General features: G+C 45.0%; 1 protein-coding gene across 4 annotated transcripts in view; it reads left to right on the top strand.

Moving 5' to 3' along the window:
• CEP290 (centrosomal protein 290) overlaps positions 1 to 22968 on the top strand; it is a 3224991-nt gene that overhangs the window by 2384739 nt on the left and 817284 nt on the right. For all 4 annotated transcript variants that reach the window (XM_069629332.1, XM_069629331.1, XM_069629333.1 and 1 more), the window contains one exon: positions 7478 to 7633. In XM_069629332.1, coding sequence (XP_069485433.1) covers positions 7478 to 7633 — 156 coding nt within the window. The remainder of the gene's footprint in view (positions 1 to 7477; positions 7634 to 22968) is intronic.

The raw sequence follows: 22968 nt of genomic DNA, 5'->3' as shown, positions 1-22968 counted from the left end.
CTGAGGGCGGCGACGACGACGGAACGGGTCTCCCGTCTCCCGTCGCACAGGCATCTCCGCCCGACGAGATTGGCTCATTCCACGCCATGATCGCCAGGGCGTCCGAATTGTTCCAGCTCTGCCCGGAGGAGCAGAAAAAGGAAGATTTCCTCTATCAGCGCCGGGAGGCCAAGAGGAAGACTGTCATCGCGGTGCCTCTAATCGATGACATCTGGGAGGAGGGCCTGTCGGACTCAAGAACCCCTCCACGGCACCAGCCAAACGGGACCAGTACGAGAAGAAGTACCGGGTCCCCGAGACCGCTCCCCTGTGCCTCATGGCCAGCCAACGCCAGACTTGGTCGTCTCGGCGGCGGCGAAGAAGAAAGCGGCGGGGTCAGGAGCTTCAACGTCGAATTCCCCTCCGGACGGCGAGGGAAAGAAGTTGGACGCCATTGGGCGACGGGTCATTTCGTCGGCGGCGACGACGATCAAAGCGGCCAACGCCCTGGCGATCGTGGCCCGTTACGACAGGGAGCTCTGGTTTAAGCTGGCCCCCATATTGGACTTCCTACCGGACGACAAGAGGTCCGAGGCCCTGGAAATACTTCAAGAAGGCGAGGTGGCATCGGACCACGCCATAACGGTGGCAACCGATATTGCCGATACCGGGTTCCGCCAGCTGGGCAACAGAGTTTGCCTACGACGACGGGGTTGGCTCCGGGCGACCGACTTCCGTCAGGACGTCCAGACCAGGGTGTTGGACATTTCGTTCGACGGCAGCAACTTGTTCGGGAAGGAGGTGGACGAATCCCTCCAAGCCATAAAGACGGACACGGAGACGGCCCGCGCCCTAGGAGCCCTTCAGCAACGACGGCCCTTTCGGAGCTCCGGAGGCAGACAGGGGGCCTCCAAGGGATCCAGCGGTGGCTCGTCGTCCTACCGCCAGGCGGCACGCTCCTCGTCTGAGGAGACCTACAGGGGTCGCGGCAAGCAGGGAGCACCTCGCCACCGTCTGCAAGGTGGCCAGGGCGGCAAGGCCACCACCACCTCCAAGCAGGACTGAACCGGCCGTGGCCTCGGGCCCCCACCGAAGCACCCCAGTGGGAGGCCAGCTGACGAAGTTCATCGGCGTGTGGAAGTCCATCTCCACCGATCGTTGGGTGCTGGATACCCTGGCAAGAGGACACTCTATCGAATTCCTGAAGAAGTGCCCTCACATTCCACCTGTGGCCAGGAAGGAAAATCACGTCCCGCAACTGCTGTTGGAAGTACGGGCGATGCTCAGGAAAGGCGCCATCGAGCCCGTCCCGAAGAGGCTCCGGGGCTCCGGGGTGTACTCACTGTACTTCCTCGTCAGGAAGAAGACGGGCGGCTGGCGCCCCATCCTGGACCTTCGTCGTTTGAACAAATACATCAAGTCACAAAAGTTCAGGATGGTCACCCTCCAGCACGTGCTGGGACAGCTGGAGGAAGGCGACTTTCTATCGTCGCTGGACCTGGAGGATGCATACTTCCACGTTCCCATCCTCAGAAGTCACCGAAAGTTCCTCAGGTTCGTCCTCCAGGGACGCCACTACCAGTTCAGAGCACTGCCGTTCGGATTGAAGTCGGCCCCCATGGTCTTTACCAAGTGCCTAGCACCTGTGGCGGCGCGGCTGCGCCTGCAGGGGATTCACGTCTACCCCTACCTGGTCGACTGGCTCATCCGCTCAAGGACGAGGCAACTCACCGTCGAACACACTGTGAGGACCGTCCAGCTACTCGCAGACCTGGGATTTGCCATAAGTTACCCAAAGTCCCACCTGGTGCCGTCGCAGGTGGCCCTGTTTCTGGGAGCGAAGCTCGATACAGTGAGGCGCCTGGCGGCACCGGCGGAAGAACGGACGAAGACCATTCTGGGCAAAGTGCAGCGCCTGCTAGCCACGGACGTGGCCAGGGTGAGGTCCATCAAGTCCCTCCTGGGGATGATGTCCTCTTGCATCTACCTGGTGCGCCTATGCAGACTACGGATGCGCCCTCTTCAAGAATTTCTCGACGCCCGTTGGATGCAGGCGACGGACACCTTCGAAGACAGGGTCCCCCTCAACGAGGTGTTCCGGCGGGCGATTCAGTGGTGGGGCGTTCGAGCGCTCCTCACGGCGGGCAAGGACTTTCAGACGCCGGAGTACCAGGAGACGGTGACGACAGACGCTTCCCTGGAAGGTTGGGGTACCCACACCGGAGATCTCCACACAAGAGGCCTCTGGCTCCCGGAGGAGAAGCTCCTGCACATCAACATCCTGGAACTCCGAGCCGTGTTCTGGGCTCTCAAATCGTTCCTCCCGTCGCTCAAGGGCAAGGTGGTGCGGATCTTCACGGACAACACCACGGCAATGTTTTACATACGGAAGCAGGGAGGTACCAGATCCCCAGCCCTATCCAAGGAGGCACAGGGGATGTTCCTGGTTCCCTTCCACCTGGCAGGAGAAAGAAACACCATCGCCGACTCGCTCGCAAGGGAGCTGTGCGCGTGTCACGAGTGGGTGCTGCGCCAGGATCAGGTGGATCAACTCTTCCGACGATGGGGCAAACCCCAAATCGACCTGTTCGCAACAGCGACGAACTCGAAGGTCCAGAGGTTCGCCAGCAGGTTTCCCCAGCCGAGAAGCATGGGCGATGCGTTCTCGTTCCCCTGGGACGGCCTATACCTGTATGCGTTCCCTCCGCTGCCGTTGCTGCTTCGACTCATCAACCAGCTCAAGAGGTGCAGGATAATCCTCGTCGCACCGGCGTGGCCGAGGCAGATCTGGTTCCCGGACCTTCTGGACTTGTCAACGTCCCCATCCATCAAGCTGTCGGCGGACGCGGATCTTCTCTCTAGAGAAGGAGGCACCATCTTCCACCACGACCCGGCGTTGCCGAACCTGCAGGCTTGGCTCCTGCAGCGCTAGAGTTTGGAGGGTACGATATACCGGCCGACTGCAGAGAGGTTCTTGCAAAGGCCAGGGTATCCTCGACTCTCAAATGCTACGGTCACAAGTGGAAGAGGTTCTCTATCTGGTGCCGAGCACAGAAGATCAACCCCCTACGGATTACGGCCCCTCAGGTGCTGCCGTACCTGCTATCGCTGGCAAAGCCTGGGCTGGGATTCATCTGGCGGCGATCTCCAGATATACCTCTGGTCCGATCGACTGGTGAAAGAGTTTATGAAAGGACTGTTCCGGTCGTTCTCGCCGGTGAAGGCCCCGGCGTGGGGTGGTGCTGACTAGGCTCATGGGGCCTCCATTCGAGCCGATGCACTCCGCACCGATGAAGTTTGTGTCGTGGAAGACTGCATTCCTGGTGGCCATTACCTCCGCACGACGAGTGGGAGAGATCCAGGCCCTATCATGCAAAGCACCGTACTTGACTTTCCATGCCTCGAGGGTGGTGCTTAGGACGCACCCCTCCTTTATGCCCAAGGTGCCGTCGGACTTCCATCTTAAAGAGCCCCTGGTGTTACCTGTTTTCTTCCCGTCTCCTTCGTCGCCGGCCGAGAGGACTTTGCACTCGCTGGATGTGGCTAGAGCGCTGAAGTTCTACGTGGACCGCACCGAGAGTTTTTGGAGGACATCACAGCTGTTTGTGAACTTTGGACCTGTGAATCAAGGGAAGGCTCTCTCGAAGTCTCCTATTTCCAGATGGCTCTCCGGCTGCATCATGCACTGCCACCGGTTGGCTAACCGACCGCTGCCAGGCCGTCCGAGAGCCCATTCGACCAGAGCGATCGCTGCTACTACGGCGTTCCTATCTGGTGTGCCCCTGCTGGATATCTGCAGGGCTGCTACGTGGGGGTCGACGCACACCTTTACGATATTCTACTGCGTCGATCGGGATTCCAGGGAGGAGTCCAGGGTCGGCCAAGCAGTGCTGCGCAACCTGTTCGCTTAAGGTGAGCCTGGTGAGGAGGTAAGAGATGCTTAATGCTGAGTTGTTGTATTGCTTAATGTTGAGCCTTTGCCACCTCCCGTGGTTGTGCATGTGTGTACTGCTATGTATTCTTATATTCATGAGCATGTGAATCCATGCCAGACCCCATGCTGGAGAAGGAACAAGTTACTTACCTGCAACTGTTGTTCTCCAGCATGGGTCTGGCATGGATTCACATGCGAACCCTCCCGCCTACCCCTTTGCGGCTCTTCACTTGGTCATACTGCCACTTCACGTGCTACCAAATCTGAAGATGGCTGCCAGAGGCGGGGCTTAGGGAGATGGCAGTCATTGGCTGTGGTCAGTATGACGCAGAGATCAGTGATTGGTTACTGCTACGAAAGACAGATCAGAAACGAAACTGATACTGATTTTTTCTTTACCGAGGATTCCCAGCCTGACGATGGGGAATATTCATGAGCATGTGAATCCATGCCAGACCCATGCTGGAGAACAACAGTTACAGGTAAGTAACTTGTTCCTTCCCCTACTTTGACGATTTCAGCCTATCAAGTTGACTTTGGTTGCCTTCCCTCTTTCTGCAAGGCAATTGCGCAGTGATCCTGATGAACAACAGTTTGGCCATGCACTACCTCAACAATCAGGGTGATGTGGAGTTGTGACCTCTGTACAGGGAGGTAATGTGACTGGTTCTGGGCTCTGGAGAACAACTTGTCTCTGACAGCTGCCCATCTTGCTGGGGCAGAGAATGTCATTTTGGATGCCCTGAATAAGCAGAAATTTCTGGAGAACTTTGCCTTCTTGTGAACTTCTCAAGCGGGCCTCTTCGCTTTTAGTATGAACAGGAAGTACGAGTTGTCCTGCTCTTCTCCAGGGAATTTCCTCTGCATGGAGTTCTGGGAGATGTTTTGGTTGTCAAACAGAAATTAAATCTCCTTTATTCTCAGGAGACTGCAGAGGTTCAGGTCCACGTTGGTTCTGATCACTCTGGATTGGACCCGGAGGACATGGTACCCAGAGCTTCTGAACATGTTTATCTCTTCTCTGTTGCCCCTCCCTGTAAGGGTTGACCTGTCCTCTGGGGACCTCGTTCTTTATCTGAGCTTCAGCAGCCTGAACGCTCATGCTTGGCTGCTGGGAGGCTAAGGTGTAAGGAGTGGGACGTGTTGGATCAAGTCCTGGATATGATCTTTTCCGCTCAGAGGACTGCCACCAAATCTCCCTATTCCTGCCGGCGGTGTACGCTTTCGGCTTGGTGTTGGGAGAGAGGTCTGGACCCTTTGATCTGTCCAACTGCCTTTGCCAGGTAAGTCCTGCTGCTGTAGATTGGCATTGTGTTGGGATTCCAGACTCCAATTTCGTTCTTTTAAAAGAACCCCAGATCAGTGCTTGTTCTTCACGATCCCCACTGTTATGCAGGTTTTGCATGGATTGTCTAACCAATTCCCCCCATGGCAGTTTTTTTATTCATAGATGGCATATGAATAATTTTGGACTTTTCTTATTCTCTTCCATTTGAGCTCCTGCATTAATGTTCTGTAAGACAGCTGCCAGGAAAATCACTTTAATGGTGAGTAATCGCCTCCTCAAGATGGGTGAACAAGACTGGGAGAGATACTATTCTTCCTGCACAAGGTTGTTTCAGAATTTCAGAATTTCATCTCTTTAACATCTTGCTGTAATTTTTCCTCCCCATCATCCATTAGCTGGGGCTCATGTAGGCAGGGCTGTTTTTAAACAGACCCTGTCCAGATGGACCATTCTATGCATCTCCAAATGTTATGATATGGTGGGGAAGGATATTGCTGGTCGTCTTGGGGCTAATTTGTCCAGAGCCCTGGCTGCCACATCTGCCCTGCAGCAGGGGGACTTGATCTTAGACATCTGTCAAGCAGCTACTAGATTTTTGCAGCACATGTTTTAAGTTGCTTGCTTTGGCCGAGCAGTGCTCCAGAGTTTTGTGGTGTAGGTAATGGTTCTATCGCTCAGTCTAAGATGAGGGATCTGTGTGAGAAAGGTATTAATTAGAAGAACAGATTCCCTGCCCCTCTGTAATTTCCTTTCGGATATTCCTTCCTCCCACAGATTCCACATTGCCCTTCCGACATTCTCCCTTTGGTGAATAGCTCATTCATATCATCTGTTCTGTCTGCGGTCAGTCAGCCGCTGAGTGCTAGAGAAAAAGACCTAAATGATGTTCTGACGCCCAGTGACTCCATATATATTGGCCCCAATGTCATGTCTGGCGTCTGTACATGCAATGGTGCCGAGCGGAGCCACCATGGAGCTGCACTGGGCTTCCCTGGTGGCTATCATTTTTTCCAAAGCCAGCTGGTGCTTGAGTGAGAATATCAAAAATGAGGAATGTGTGGTGCAAAGGACTAATCCATCAGAAAGAGCATTACTGAGAGGTAAGTCATTTGTTCATCTTTGCTTCATGAGACACACTCAACAATGTTCAGACACAATTGCTTAATCAGTTTTACACTTAATGCAGCTCAGCACTTGAGAAATGGGTAAGTATTCTTTCACCTTGATAGACCTTTTGCTGTATAGGCACATTATAAATACCCAATAAATAAATACAATTCTTAGCCACAATTGACTGATTAATCTAAAGGTATTGGCTTTAAAAAAGGCCAAAACTAAGAACCCACTTCCTTTTTATCAACTTCTGGGTCAGAACTATACATTGAAAAAGATGTGCATGATATGTACTGTATTTAAACATATGTTGTCTTAAATGCGGTCCTCTCAAGATGTTTCTTTTAATATGGTTGTATAATCATTCACTGTACCTTTACTGCATTATTCAGTGTAATGTTACGACTTCCATGTTAAACCCTGAGGACATCCTGAAGAGGGAAACACATGTTGGTATGCATAATCAACATGGGCTTTGAAACGTATAACATGTATCGGTTGAATCCTGTTGAGGTTAACTCATTTAGATTCCAAAGGACCTCCTTTATTCTTATTTAGGTATTTTTTAAACTTCACTTCTCAAATTTTCATGGGTTTAGTTTGTCGGAAAATGACTTGGGCACTCTTTCTTTTTTATTTATGTATCTCTTGATTTAGGCCCATCTTTGTAGACTGCATTAATATGCGGACCATAAACTGTGCTCAGCATTCGAGTGCTGCATTATCAAGATAGATCCATCTTCAATTAGTACCTCAGGAAGTGTTGTTGGTTATTTAATGTATCCATGGGATGTTAAATTATATTCACTGAAAATCATCACACTTTTGACTTGGAAGCTGGCTTCATCTGAACCAAGGTTACCGTAAGGTGCTGAACCTTTTCATTTATTGCTTGCAGGTAAGTTAAAATGTATTGTTTGCATTTACACTACTTGTGTGTCAATGTGCTCTGCTTTTTTGCTCATAATTAATACAGTGCTTGAAACTATCATGTCAGTTGATCTGATACTGGTTGGTTCCCTATTGTTTCTTTGAAGCATGTATTGCTGATCACTTTCCTCTTTGTATTTCTCAATTAATGTACATGTAATGAGAAAATAATATAAATCTTATTCATAAATGTTACATTTATAAAAGTTGTATTTAAAAACACATTGTTGCAGGGCTGATCAAGAAAGAATTGCTCTCCAGAAGAAGCTCAAGACCCGTGGTATTACTGCTGATCATGTTGTTGGAGTACGAACTTTAGAATCTGAAAAAGAGGTTGAAGAATTGAGAAAAAAGAATTTTGAACTTGAAAATGAAATTTCCCATGTGAAGTAAGAGCATTTTATTATTAATAATGAATGTTTTCTTACTGCAAATATGGATATGATCTTTGAACATTTCTTCAATGCAGGATTTAGGGGCTTGTAAAAAAAATATATATATATATTTTTCTCTGAGCTTAATGACTGCCTTCGGTACCCTCTGTGGCATCTAAAGGTTACACCATATTGAATCCCCATATTTGAAGCTCAGAACTGGCATGAAGCATGAGCTAGTGAGCAATTTTAGAGGCACACTATTAATCTTTTTCTATGCAAACTGACAGACAGGATGGGTGCAGCAAGAATGTTCCACTTTATTTGGAAAGGGAGACCCCCAAGCATCTCCAGGAAAATCTTAATACGCTAATGTACCTTGGGAGTCCTCGGGGCCCCAGACCTTAAATGGTACCTCATGGCCAACCAGGTTGCCCCATCTTTGCCATGCTACATAATGAATCCAGCGATTACCACACATCAAGGCTGACCGTCAGCAGGCGAAATTAACTCATCCTGGTCAATTGTATCAAAACAAAATCTACATTCGTGGGCCCAATACATTACTATTTGTATTCAAACTGAAAAAGAGCAATCAAGCTACTTAACAATTTTCAACACTTATTGGAACCCATCAGCAATGAATGAGAACATTTTTCTTGATTCAATTTTCGACAAATTTGACTCAATTGGCAGAATTCATTCATCCGAATTTATAATAGCTTGTGACCTGAACATTCATTTATATAGTCCTGAAGACTTGAGATTAACTTTTGCAAACCTATCCTCGAGAGCCAAAAAATGGTCTGAAGAAACTTGCATCAGAAAATTAACATTGACCGAGCAACCAAAAAATGACCAAGACAAACCTCCTCCAACATGGACTTCAGAAAAATCCAATTCAATTATAGAATATATCTTCATCTCAGAAAAGGTCTTAAAAAACCTTTTAAGAACTGATAATCATCCTCAAATGAATAGCGATCATCATCAAATCTCAATAACATGGACTGTCCCTCAAACCCAAAACTTCACGATTGATACTCCTGAGCTGGAAATAAACAATGGCTTAAACAAAATTTGAATAAAACAACATCAAATGCCAGAACTACTGACAAAATTTGAGAATGCAAATTTACCGGGTCACTGAAAACTCAACTACGAGTGGATTCTCCATAAATACCAACAACCAAAAAAAAACTTGTGGAAGTTGCCAAAACTAACACAAATACCAATTTAACCATGACATTAAAACAATGGAAAAGACTCTATATAAAAAAATCTGCCAACTCAAAAAAACAGAAGACAATATCTTCTGCGCTCGAAATAAAAAAGAAAAACAAAAATATTCGAATTTCATAAAATCACATAAAGCCATAATGAAACAATCGGATGCGGAAGCCATTCTGGCGGCTTTAAACCAGAAAAACACCAGACGGCTGTGGTCGCTCCTAAATGGTAAATCTAACAAAACAACTATGATACAAGAGGTAGAAGCTGAAGAATGGTCTGAACACTTCAAAAACCTTTACAACGCAAATACTGATCAGCCACCACCGAGCATCTTGAATAACAAACACTCCTGGGACCTACAATGGGACAAAGATGAGATTAGGAAAACTATCGTCTCTTTGAATCCATCACGAGCACCTGGCCCGGTTGGGTTATCTAACGCCAATTTAAAATCTGCCCCGGAAGAATGTGCAATCTTTTTTTCAAAACTTCTTAAACTAATGGAGAACACAAAACAAATCCCTCACAGTTGGACCTTGGTGATATTAATCCAGATCTATAAAGCTGGTAATAGGAAAAATCCAACAAATTATAGACCTATAGCCCTTCTTGATCCATTGGGAAAACTCTTTGCTGGATTTCTAATGAAAAAAATCAACCTATGGGCATCAGAAAATGGTTTCCTAGAAAAGAGGCAGACTGGCTTTGCCAAAAAAATCGGTACAAATGTCAATCTGCTATTATTGAATATGATCAAGTATGAAGCGATAGCAAAGAAACAACAAGTCTATGCAGTTTTTATAGATCTCAAAACAGCATTCGACTCGGTGAGTAGAGAAAAATTATGGGCGAAACTAACGGCTTGGGGCTGCCCTCCCGCCATTCTAAATCCGATTAAACAACTCTACTCTAACACATCAATCAGAGTAAGACTGACAAAAGATGGTGCAGTAACAGACGAAATTAATACCTGGAACGGTCTCAAACAAGGGTGCCCCCTTGCTGCATGTTTATACAATCTATACACCTTCGGCTTTTTACAAGCAATCGATGATCCACTTGCGAACCCACCGAAGATCAATAATGAACCATTAAAGACCTTAATGTATGCAGATGACATCATTGTCATGGACAAAACACAATCTGGTCTAAAAAAACATTAAACAAAGTAGGCTCCTTCATGAAAGATCATGACCTTCAAATCAATATCTCTAAAACCAGGCTACTGAGACTAACATGCCGACACAGCACCGGACGAAAAAGTGCGAAACTACAACTAGATGAAAAAGAGATTGAAGAAACCAAAATATTCAAATATATTGGTGCATTGATAATCAAACATCAACTGAGCAAGAATGGAAAAACCATATCGAGAGAAAGGCAAGATCTCTAGCTCGATTGGGACGCTATTTTCATGTCAAATTTGGAACCCATTCACTAAAAGCAATAATTCTATTATATAGACAAAAAGTGGTACCTATTTTAACATACGCTGGAGAAACAATAATTAATCAACATACAATGAAATTGCAACAATACGAGGCAATATTCTGGAGAAAAACTCTCGGCCTATCCAACTCATTTCCAATCTCAAGAATTCGGTATGAACTCTACCGCTTCCTGTCCCAAGTCATGTGGAATGCTTGTGTAGAGGTTAACCACATCTATGGTGAAAAGTATGTCGTTCTCTGTAAGTTGGACTCCCTCTATGATGTTCAGAAAGTGTGTACTGTCTTTCACATACGTGGATGTCTTCTGTATTAAAGGGTTCAAAAAATAGTCTAGTTTAATACAGAAGACATCCACGTATGTGAAAGGGACAGGAAGCGGTAGAGTGGCTCCTGTTACAGGAGAACGATATAGGAGCAGTGAAAGAATTCATCTTATCACTACTCTCTTTTATCGCAATGAATTCACATTTTGAATATAAGAAGGAATTTTACATCCAAACTTCCGGAACAGCCATGGGAGCAACAATGGCACCAGCTTACGCTAATGCGTTTATGTACCAATTCGAGACGACCCATATCTTGCAAAAACCTGAATGGCAGAACAAATTGAAAACATGGGTGCGTTATATAGATGATATATTCGGTATCTGGCAAGGCACAAGAGAAGAACTTAATGAGTTTATAAGTTATATCAACAATATAGACCCGCGTATTCAGTTCACCTCAGAAATTGGCAATCCAGGAATCCATTATCTGGATATCCTGGTGAACGTAAACAACCAACAAATCACTACCTCTTTGTTTACAAAACCTACAGATAGGAACAATTTATTACACCGTATGAGTTTCCATCCACAAAACACTCTGAAGAATTTACCTTATGGTCAAATGTTGCGATTAAAAAGAATTATCAGTGATGACAGAGAGTACGAACAAGAACTTGAAAAACTAAGCAAAAAACTTAAAGATAGGGGATACCCGAATGAAGATCTACAGACAGCAAAAGAAAAGGTACAAAAAATAACAAGAACCAGCACTCTAGCACCAAAGGACAAAAAGCAATCCCCATCACTTGTATATGTGTCTAAATATTCATCCCAAAGTATGCAGATCAAAAGATGTATAAATAAACATTGGACAATACTTAAAAATGACGAAAGAACTAAGAATCTCTTCTTAGAGACCCCAACGTTTGCTTATCAAAGACCCAGCAACCTTAGGGATTATCTAGTTAACACAAGAGATACCAGAACCAAAAGGATCAAACCAAAAAAGACGGGAACATTTCCATGTTTAAATTGCAGTAATTGCAATAACATTATTAAAGGAGGATTGGTTCCACATCCATACACGGGAGAAAAGATCATGATAAAAAGCTATGGCACCTGCAATACCGAAAACTGCATTTACTGCATACGTTGCCCATGTGGACTTTACTATGTAGGTGAAACAGGGCGTAAACTGAGAATTCGGATGAATGAACATAAATCATGTATACGCAATAAGAACATCAATTCAGCCGTAGCAAGACACTTTAATGCAAAGCAACATAACATCTCTCAAGTCAAGTTCCAAATTTTGGAAACCCTGGAAATGACAAGCATATATGCTGATTTGAAAAAAAGAAGGCAACAAAGAGAAGCCTATTGGATAGATCGTCTCGATTCCTTGGCACCACGAGGGCTCAACGAGGAATTTGATCTCAACTGCTTTTTGTAATGATGTCACTATTTGTTCACCGTGCAATATCAATAATGAACATGCTAAATTGTCTCATGCTCATGCAATAAGTATAAATCACTACCCGATTTGAAAACACTGTTGCTTTCTGCTATAACCATTTGTTGTAAACATTTATTATTTATTAGTTTGTATTTTCCTTTGTTGATGTATGCTAGACAGTATATCTTTACGTTATATGACCTTACATTAATGGTCAATTAGCCAATTAGCCATGAGGTACACGACGTTACTATCAGAACATACATGTGCTAGAGGTACAACTTAAAATACACAGATATCATGAAGCTTTAATATCTTTACATGTGCAATTAATATCTTAACATTCACATCCCTTACATTTGCCATTTATATTTCACACTCTATGCCACTCATGTCCCAGTATTGCCTCTACCAATATGGCCGACTTGGTTATACACAAACGGCCATTTTGTTTACATAACGTTGCCCAGGGCAACGACACGAACCGCGAGTCTCAGATGCTGTTCGGAGTTGATCGAGCAAGACGTAGCTCAGAACGCTCCAGGTAAGCCATACCTTTGCACAAAGCGACGCGAAGTAAGATCGCGTATAGATCAATAGCAGCTAATTACTCGGAGGAGATAACACATTTGTTCTCCCCACACTAGGCAGTGCTTCATAGAGAAACACCACACGCGGACAGCACGCGTGGGTTGCATACTGACACACAGGTTAGTGAAATGTTTAACTAGCCACAGGTATTCTCACACAATATAGTATGACTATCAACACTCTGGCACAATAAGCACACGCTGCCTAACTTTACCTTTAAGCACCATAGTCACCAAAAAGGCTTAATCGGCAATTCTAGCACGCAGTTGATTAGTCCCATTAATTGTTTGAATTATAGAGCAATATCATTATCTGTGCAAATATTGTATTTTTACTGTCTACAATCATGTATACTTACTTGTTTGTTTTTTCTCCTTTCTCCAATCTCACTTTTTTGTTAAATATTTGTTTGTCCTTGTGGGCGCCCTGTTTGTTTATTATGATTGTTTTGTTTATTATGATTGTTTTGGTTATTAATTCTTGAATATCTGGTTGTTACACATGATGTACGGAACAATTATTAATTTAAACATTGAAAACCTTCTAAATCCACCTATAATGCATTATTATGTGTGTAGTACTAACCTGGCTCTGACGAAGGATACAATCCGAAATGCATTAGCCAGATGGGTTTTCTGTTTTGCCTCAACTGAGATAATTAGCTTTTTTGGTGAAGTTTAACCAATTAAGCACAATTTTTTATGAGCTTCATAAACACAGCAATTGAAAAATTAAAAAATATACATATCTGTGAATTACGATTGAAGTTGGATTTTATTAACTGAATAACGATCACAAAAGAAATCGATTAACCCTTAGTGGGAATCAAGGGTGTGCGGCCCACACCGAAGGCACTTTTGCCTCGGTCTCTTTTTCTCCATGTTCATTTTCTGTGCCCAACACGGTGGCACATGATAGTGGGCTGCACCCCATTAACATATTTATTTACAAAATAACATTCCATTGGAAACGAAATACACTATCAAGAAAGTAAGCTGTGCACTCTCGCCCCTCTCTCTTGCTAATAAAGACAATCCCATTCCATAATAACTACCATTAGCTGAACCAGTGTTACTTTTAAGAGCTACTTTTGATTCCTTGATGCTTAATACATTGATTATTGCTTTTCCACTTTTGGGCTGAGTTATATTTTGTTGTTGGGAGCTATGTGGTGCCCTGAAAGATTTAGTGATCAGAGCCATTTGCTTAATTTTCTTCAAATTACCCTACTTACTAATGTAAGTGTATAACAGCAGCTCCCAAATGAGATGGAAACTCATGCATTCTGCAGATAGTATCATGCTTAGTCCCCCAGCACAAATGGCCTTGTTCCTACATGCATGCCGTTAGTTAACTGTAGAGACTGTGATGTGACAAGTGGTGTGGTTTCCTATTGCTTGTTGTTGTTGGGTGCAGGGTTTTTTACTATGTAAATATCCAAATCCTCAGATGTAATTTGAATTTCATATAATTGGTCAGGAGTCAGATTGACAGTTTTTAAGAGAGTTCCAATGTTATACATTGTGGACCAGAAAGACCCTACCACCTATACAGCTAAATCGAAAAGGTTGAGGATTCGGTAATCTCTGGGCACATTGTGGGACGGTCAGTAACAAGCTTCTCAATCAGACACAGATGGCATAGATGGACAATGCACACAGATTTCAAGATAATTCGCTTACTTGCTGGAAGCCAGTGAAGTTCTCACAATGCCAGTATTATATGATTTCAAAGGGAGCACCAAGAAAGAGCTGCAAAGCCGGTCTTTTGAAGATGTTACTGTCATTTTTTGAACTTAACTGGAAGACTGATCAATGCTGTTGGCAGAGTCTTGCCTAAAATGGACCAGAGCTACAACAGCCTGGATTCTATGTGTCTAGGTAGGTGATTGACATTGCAGTGCTCTTAAATGGAAAAATTCTTATTTTCGTAAGATAATTAATCTGTGGTTTCAAGGAAAGTTTAAATCAATATAGACACACAGATTCTTCAAATAAGGGGCTAGAGCTGTTTCGGGGCTGAAAGAGTCCAGCCAGAAAGCGCTCATTGAGATGGAGGCATTGCTGATGATCAGGAGCTCGTTTGCACTGGTGATACCCTGGGAGTTCGACCTTGTAAATGCATCCCCCTGCCTTGTTTATGCAGATTCCTTTGGACCTTAGGAAGTTGAAGCAGGGCAGGCCATCCGTGTTCTTGATTGTACCGGAAGGGTCACGGAGGACCTGGTAACCAGTCATATTGGACTTGCTGCTATGTGCTCTCTGGACGATCCTTTAGAAGGAGGATCTACTGACTCAATCAAGCAGCAGAGTGTTTCACCCCAGCACAAGGATTCTCATCCTTCATGCCTGGATGCTGAAAAGTTGAGGTATAAAGACTGGAATCTTTCAGAGGAGGCTCTTAGTGTAATGCTCTCTGTGAGACACCCATAAACCAAGTCCATTTATGCTTGTGTTTGTGAAAAAGTTGGTGCCTGGATAAAGAGACGGACCTGCCGTTTTGTTCCATAGAAACAGGTTTAGAATTCATATTGTTTTCTGGCCAAATCGATAATGATAATGGGGAGTGACACCAATAAAACCAATGAGGTTCTGGCTATTTTGCATATTAAAGAGCATTTTGGGAATTTATGAATGATCAAAAAGCTTTATAGCTGTCGTATATATCTGTGACACTTGTTTGACTGAATCACTAAATACCTAATGCATGCTGGGTTTGATACGCATTTCCTTTTTTAATAACCAAAAGTTACCCTTAGAAAGCTTTTGTAAATATCAACCATATATACAAGTTTGGCCAGCAAAGACTTTACCTGTCAGAGTGGAATGACTGCTAAAAGCTTGAAATTACTCACACCTTGTTGTAGATCCACCAGTCTCAGAGAAACCTTCAGCATGGGATCTTACTTGTAATTACATGCGAACAGCATGTCGCTTGTATAGCCTATTGCTGTCACTTTGGGTCATACTGCCCCATTCAATGACATCCGTCCTCCTTAGCTCCACCCCTGCTGGCATCTTCACATTCTTTCTGCACGTTCTGTGTCGGGAGTCGTCGGGTTTTGCTCTTTGAAAATCTTGTTGAATTTAGCAAATTTTTGATTAAAGATTTTTTCCATCAGTCACTGTGTGACTTGCGGCAACAGGGATCCGTTGCCGGTAGCTTTCCCAAGCATAGTCGGATCTCAGGATTGTGTGTAGCCATTGACTTGGGGCTACTACACATGGGATGGTGGACGCATCTTCAGGGCCTGTTCGAACTCTGGACTGAAGAACATGTTTGTGGAAGATCGACATCAATAGTGCATCTACTGCCTTCATCCAGACCACAATGCGGAGGGCTGTTCGATCTGCCAGTCTTTCATGTCTAAGACGCAGAGGGACCATCATGTAAGATTGGTGGCATGGATCGACGAGGGTATGGCCTCCGACTCGGCATCTGTACGCAGTCATGCCTCTGCCATGGCTAGCAGACCCAAAGAGCATACTACCTATGACAAGAGGTTGAGGCCCTTTGAGGATACTTCCAAGCGGAAGATACCGAAAAAGGCAAAGTCGTACCACGCTCTGACTTTTTCGTCGACGAGCACCGTGGCTGCGGTGCCTCCGCCAACCGGGCCGTCTACAACCATGAAGATGATTCACTCATCTGAGGGCCGACGATTGTCAACATCTTCACTGTCAACCAGCTAAATTCTGTCAACGAAACGTTAGAAAAATACCACTATTTCTGGACATGCACAGTTGGCCTTGGAGGAGAAACACAATGTAAAATATACTACAAAATGCACAAACCCCCAGTGTATATACAAACACACAGGCCCTATTCACTTGTGCAGGATCAGCGGGACAAAATGAAATGTAAACTATTCTGCAAAACACACAAGATGATCTGTCTCACCGAACATGCAGTAGGGCCACATTGCAGGTGAAGTGGGGGTCAGAGGAACAAAACGAAATGAAATATATACTATCGCTAAACACACTAAAACATCTGCAGCCCAGAAAACACTGTGAGGGGTCAGAAATGCAAGACGGACAAGTAAATAGAGTTTTCTCACAAGTTACCATTTTATTAAATAATAATGGTGAGAAAAAAGCCTAACTTTCTGCCTCACCTAACAGGGATTTCCCTACCTATCAAACTAAGACTAAAGGGAAGCACTCTAAAAAGGTACCTGTCCCTCACACTTGTATACATACAAAAAAATCATACAGGTATCATAAGGCAGTTTAAATTCAATAACATAACAGTTCTCTAGCATGGGGTCTGGCATGGATTCACATGCTCATGAATATTCCCCGTTGTCAGGCTGGGAATCCTCGGTAAAGAAAAAATCAGTTTCAGTTTAGTTTCTGAACTGTCTTTCTACTAATAACCAATGACTGGTCTCTGGGTCATACTGCCCCCAGCCAATGACTGCCCTCTACCTAAGCCCCTCCTCTGGCAGCCATCTTCAGATTTTTACCGCACGTTCAAGTGTTGGGGAGTCCTCGTGCTATAGCTCTCGAGCTTTTACTGCGTTTTGCGTTTTTTCGAAGAGTTTACTCTTATATTTTCGGTCAATCGAGCTTCAAGCTCCACCGATTCTACTTCCGATCAACGGGGGCCCGTTTCGGAATTTTATCTGCGCCCCTCAAGGGCGAATTTTCACTTCTTAGAGGATTAGATCTTTGAGGCCTACCCCGCGTGGTCATGGCCCAGGACAAAGGAAACTCAACGCCTGTTGGATCCAATCTGTTCAGGAGCTGCCCAGGATGTGGAGCAGAATGTCTTCAAGGAAGATGAGCACTCCCGGTGCCTCTACTGCCTTCACAATGACAAATTGCACGTGGAGAAGGACTGTTTGTTTTGTAAGAACATGTCCGAACGGACAATGAAGGATCGTCGCGTTCGACTCACCAACTGGCTGGAGGGGAAGAGCCCAGCAACAGGTGAGAAGAGGAAGAAGTCCGAGCGGTCTTCTAAGACCTTTGAGGGTGCTCCGGCAACGGGGCCCCAACAAAAGGCAAAGCACAGCGAGTCCGCAGGCACCGGGAGCGCCGATGGTTCGGGCTCCTTGGCTGCCAGGCAGGGCGCGATGTCACTGATGCCATCAACCACGAGCCAACGCTCTGGCTCGGTGAAGAGGAAGTCTGAGAACCCGGGTAAGCTTCAGGAGAAGCCCCGGTTGATCCCGACGGCGACAGCCGAGGGGGAGCGATGCAGCGACCCTCCCCCCCCAAGGTGAAGGCCTCAAGCGTTCCCAAGTTTGCGAAGGCCCTGATTCACCCGGCTAAGGCCTCGATCGAAGGAGTCATGGCGACCCTGGTGAAGCCTGTGAAGGCTACCCCAGTGGAGACGACTGCCGGGCCTAGAGTTTCCCTGCCACCCACGAGTTGTGTGTATGAGCGCGAAGAGAGTTACATGCTGGGGATCGGGCCCATGAGTCGGCCAAAAGACATATGAGCCCCATTCCGCTGCTATCTGGCGGACAAACGCGGTGTGACCCAGGCTGTCACACGGACCGATCCACTTTCAGCAGGTCAATGACATCTTCTAGAATATTGCATTGGTGTGATGATGTAACGTACTCTCTAACAGGAAATACGGAATCTGTATTGAGTTGTTGTAACTGTTACACATGGCCGTAAATGGTCACTATGGGCTCGTACCCGGTTATACGGTACTCGTGCCCGCTTGAGTGGTATTCTTTGGAGGAGCAGTTCCAAGGTGGACGCCCATAGAGACCTTCGAGCGGACGGCAGCGGTTCAGTCTTCCCACGTCACTGCGAGACGCCGCAGAACGCTCACGTGACTTTATTTCCGGACTCAAAGCCTATGGATCTTCGTGTCGCTACTGCTACTGACGCTCCGTGAGTTCACCCTCGCCTTTCTTGCGTATTTGCAGACAATTCAATACTAATCTTTTCTTACTCTTCTGATTCTTTGTTTCTCAGTCCTTTTCTGCAGTTGCTCTACTCAGCACCCATTCCTTGCGAGTGCAGACCAGTCCAGTTTATCCATCATTTTCCAGCTGATTTGAGAGAAATCTCTTCGGCTTTTATTTCCTCCCAGAAACCCGCGAGGGTAAGCCCTGTTTCCTTTGAACGCCATGTTCTTTGTTTCAATCAAAACACTTACCTATCTGTTCATTATAGAGTTCCTGTTACTTACCTGCAAACCTTTCGAGTACCCATCTCGTCAAGTCTAAGCCTTTCTAGATTCTGTTAACGAGGAAGCCTCCCAGAGGACATCAGTTTTCTACAGCACCTCAGGAACATCTTCACTCCACACCCGCCTGAACCTCGAGACTCCAGACTCATCCAGGGTTTTCTTCCCATTAGAGGGTTTCCCTGGCGGTCCTGTCCTCTCCCCTGGTTATTCTATTTCCAGGTAGGGGGGGGGGTCAGGATTGCCTCTGGGGAATCTTCACATCCGCATTTGCCTCTTCCATATTGGATTCTTCGACTTGTCAAGGTGAGCGAGTTGGTAATCAGTTGCTCATTCATTCTGTAGTTTATAACCATAACAGTAAAATAACAGTAACTGTCAGTGAAAAATAAAGTTAAAAAAATATATATATTTTCACGCAACAGCCAATATGCCGATTTGCTACGGTTTTATCAGTGTGGGCAAATTTGGGGACTGCGTTAATTATACAATTTACTTTTATGCCATTTTGGGAGGCCTATAGCATCCCTCTATGACCCTGCCCATGTTTCTCAGGGCCATTGAACACCCTATGTGGCTGCCTTGTGCCAATTTTTTTTCCCCAATTATTTTTATAGATTTTCTTCCTTTTAAAAAAAGTTACAAATAACATGCAAATGATACATTACCAATAACAGAACGGGTGGAGAGAACAGCAGAGGAATCAGCAAGACAAGCATAATTAATAATGCGGCATGGATCCTACCTCCCCACAACCTTTCCAATTAAATCTGTCACGGGAGTAGACCCATATTTAAATATTTTTCAGCCTGGGAACATTTGAAGACACTGTAAAACAAAAAGCGTTTCTATCTGCCATTTTGGGGACATTCTGCACCCCTTCCTTGCCCACCTTCTCTGCAGACGGGAGAGAGGGATTGGCCCAGAGGGCTGCAGTATGCCCAGTTTAAAAAGTGTTGCAGTGCAAAATTGCGAGGACTCGGCAAGAATAATAATAATAATTCTTTAATGTGATATAGGTTGAAAATAAATTCAAACTTTACACATAAAACAAATTACATACATTAATATGAAAACCGTATAAATACAGCTCATCAGTAAATATAATAAGCAGCAAGAAAAACAGCATTATTAAAATGTTTGATTATACAAATAAAGAAGACATCATAATAAAATATATATATGTCATTGTCTTTTCCCGATAATCTGTACAATCTTGACCGCATAGACTAATACATTGGCAACTTTCCAACCTGTTAGGTTCGGAATCGTATGGAGATAATGTGAAATTAGTAGTCTACCTCATTCCAGACAGCATAACTTGTCTGTTCCTGACACCATCGTACTCGGATAGCTGAAATCAGGGAGCCCAAACATACTTTTATCTGTTGCCAAACATTATATAGTGCAATAAACAAATGCATATTGCAGGTGTTAGTACAATAAAGCCAAAATGATGTTTCACAGATAGTGGATTGTGTGCAAATTCACCAAGGTATAATAAAATTGTCTGATTTTAAAGTCTGACATTCCGTTAAGAGATGTTTGGCAGTCTCCAGGCATTCAGGGGATTTGCATAGGCGACAGACTCGCTCCTTGGCAGGAATATTCTCCCTAGGTCCCAGGTTGCTCAAAGTGGGCAGTTGTTCCAATCTAAACAAGATGATAAAACGTCTAAGCCTTTTAGTAGGGCAAAGATGCAGATAAGCTTGGGGTTTCATATAGGTGTAAACTCTGTATTTTACAAATTGGTAGGTCTTTAGACTGCTCAGATGTGAGAAATTCTCAAGCCAATCCCACAAATCCACCTTTTTCCCTAATGTGTTAAGAACTTCCTTAGTAATAGTTACCCCTCTATGCGTCCAGCCTATGTCTACAAAGAATTTGGTCATGGCTTTTAATAGGGTGATGTAGTATTTTTTTTATTACTTCCTGGTAGATCACAGACAATAAGGGATTGGAAGAGCAGCCAATCATCTTGATATAGAACCCTGCCCTCCTTTTAAGTACCATTGCTTTCAGTGATGGGAGGCCCAGTTTGAGTCTAATCAAGGCCATCGGAACTCCCGGGGACAACCCCAATATCCGGTGCCAAAATTTGCCCTCCATCACTTGGAGCCACGCCAGATCGAATGATAAGAGCGACTCAAGGCCATAGATAATCATGGGGGCAAACACTTGAATATATGTGTCGTGTCCCCCACAAAGTGAAACCGCCCTGCTTATTGGTGAATGTGGATATTAATGCGGTAACTTGCATCGCCCTAGTTATGCATCCCTGTCTGCAATTATGGCTATTGCCAAGGGGCTCGATTTCTACTCCCAAGATAGCGATAGGAGGGGGCATACAGTATGTGATTTTGGTGCACCATCAACTTCACTCGGGATGCTCTCTTGCTTGTAAATCTAAGCACCTTGGTCTTGTCCAAGTTAATGGTCAAACCATTGATCTTGGCATATTCCCATAGGGTAGAAGAAGAGCGCCTGAGTCCACCAATGGTGTTATCAAAAATGACCAGGTCGTCCGCATACGCCAGGACTGCGCACGCTGCCTCACCAATTTTCAGAGGGCAATTGTCAGCCACAGCTAACACTGCAGGGATGTCATACACATACAAATTGTAAATCAGGGGAGCTGCCACACATCCCTGTTTTACCCCCCTATTTTGGATCACCTTTTTGGTCATACTGCCTTCGTGGTTTAATCTTGGGCACGCAGAGGTGTTCTGGTGCAAAAGTCTAAGGTAGTATAAGAGACCGGTGGGGCAACCCATTGTTTCAAGCTTGGCCCATAGTCTCGCTCTTGGTATAGAGTCAAAGGCAGCCTTGAAATCAATGTAGAGAGCATACAATGGGGGCTGCCCCTTGCTGAGCGCCCGTGTATGCAGTATATCCATCACCAATAGATTGTGTGAAGTGGAAAAGTCACGCCTGAATCCACACTGAAATCTACTAAGTCTCTTCTACCCATTTCTGCAATTCACTAAGCAGTAATGAGGCAAAGAGTTTTCCTGTGATGCCAAGCATGGAAAGAAGCCTATAATTATTGGGGTCCATGCGACTACCCTTTTTAAAAACAGGAATAAGAATTGCTGTTTGCCAACTAGTAGGAATTGTGCCCTGTGCTAAGGTCTTTCTAAAGACTAGGGAGAATAAGTCGGCCCAAAATATAGGATAGTTCTTTATTACTGCATTGGCCAGCCCGTTCGGGCTGGGGGCTCTAGAAGACTTAAGAGCGCTTATTTTATTCAAAATCGCCCCCACTGAGACATCGAAGGGCGGAAGGATAGGGGCCTGTTTCGGGGATAGTAAAGATTCCGTCTCCCCTGAATTGCAGTCAAGTAAAAATGTTACCCATACCTTCTCGTTAACTGGGTTTGCTAATGAGCCTTTGATCTTCTCTCTGTTCTCATTTAGGAGTACCCAAATACTGCGAGCATTCCTAGAACAGATAGTCTGTACTAGCCTTTGATATGTTTTGTTCTTCTCAGCTCTTTTTATACCCTTGATGATGGCTCTATATCTGTTTTTAGCTTTTCTTACATTCTCGCAGTAAAGGACTCCCGGCAGACTCAAGCTCTTAAGGCTTCGAATCTCCGCTCTCAGCCCTCTCTTGGCGTCCCTAATTCCCTTATTAAAGGGTAGTTTAATGCCCTTAGTATTTAACATATACCCCATTTTAGCCGTGGCATGGCATGTTTACCAGAGAATACCAAGATCCAATCTTCTATGTCATTTGCAGTCATGAGATTGAATTCAGGTAAATCAACTGTAGTGGTAGGATTAAGAGCTTCAGTGGCCGATCTTATGTTTTTCTCCGACCAAACTATTCTAGATCCTGCACAATTGATTTTAATACTGCCAATATTCAAAGGCAAAATGGGAGGGATAGGAAGGCGGAGTGAGCAATGAAGCAGCGCATGGTCGCTCCATGTGTTGGCGGTCACACTCATATCGACAACTCTAGACTGCATCTCAGGACCCATAAATATGTAGACCAGAGTGCTGTGTGATGTTCCATTTGACCAAGTATGTTTCCCGGGCCTATCTCCTTGGGTACGGCCATTGATCATCGTAAGGTCCCAAGAGTCAAACAATTGGAGCCAGCCTATTCCTTCAACCTCCCTTTTTCCATGAGTCATTATACAGGTTGGACTAAGATTAGGATTGGTAGATGTAATTACCTCACCTGTCATATGG

The sequence above is a fragment of the Ambystoma mexicanum genome, chromosome 12 (genome assembly GCF_040938575.1).
Source record: "Ambystoma mexicanum isolate Mex_15411 chromosome 12, UKY_AmexF1_1, whole genome shotgun sequence".
Taxonomy (NCBI): domain Eukaryota; kingdom Metazoa; phylum Chordata; class Amphibia; order Caudata; family Ambystomatidae; genus Ambystoma; species Ambystoma mexicanum.
The sequence above is the reverse complement of the archived record's forward strand: the minus strand, read 5'-3'. Positions and strand labels throughout refer to the sequence as shown.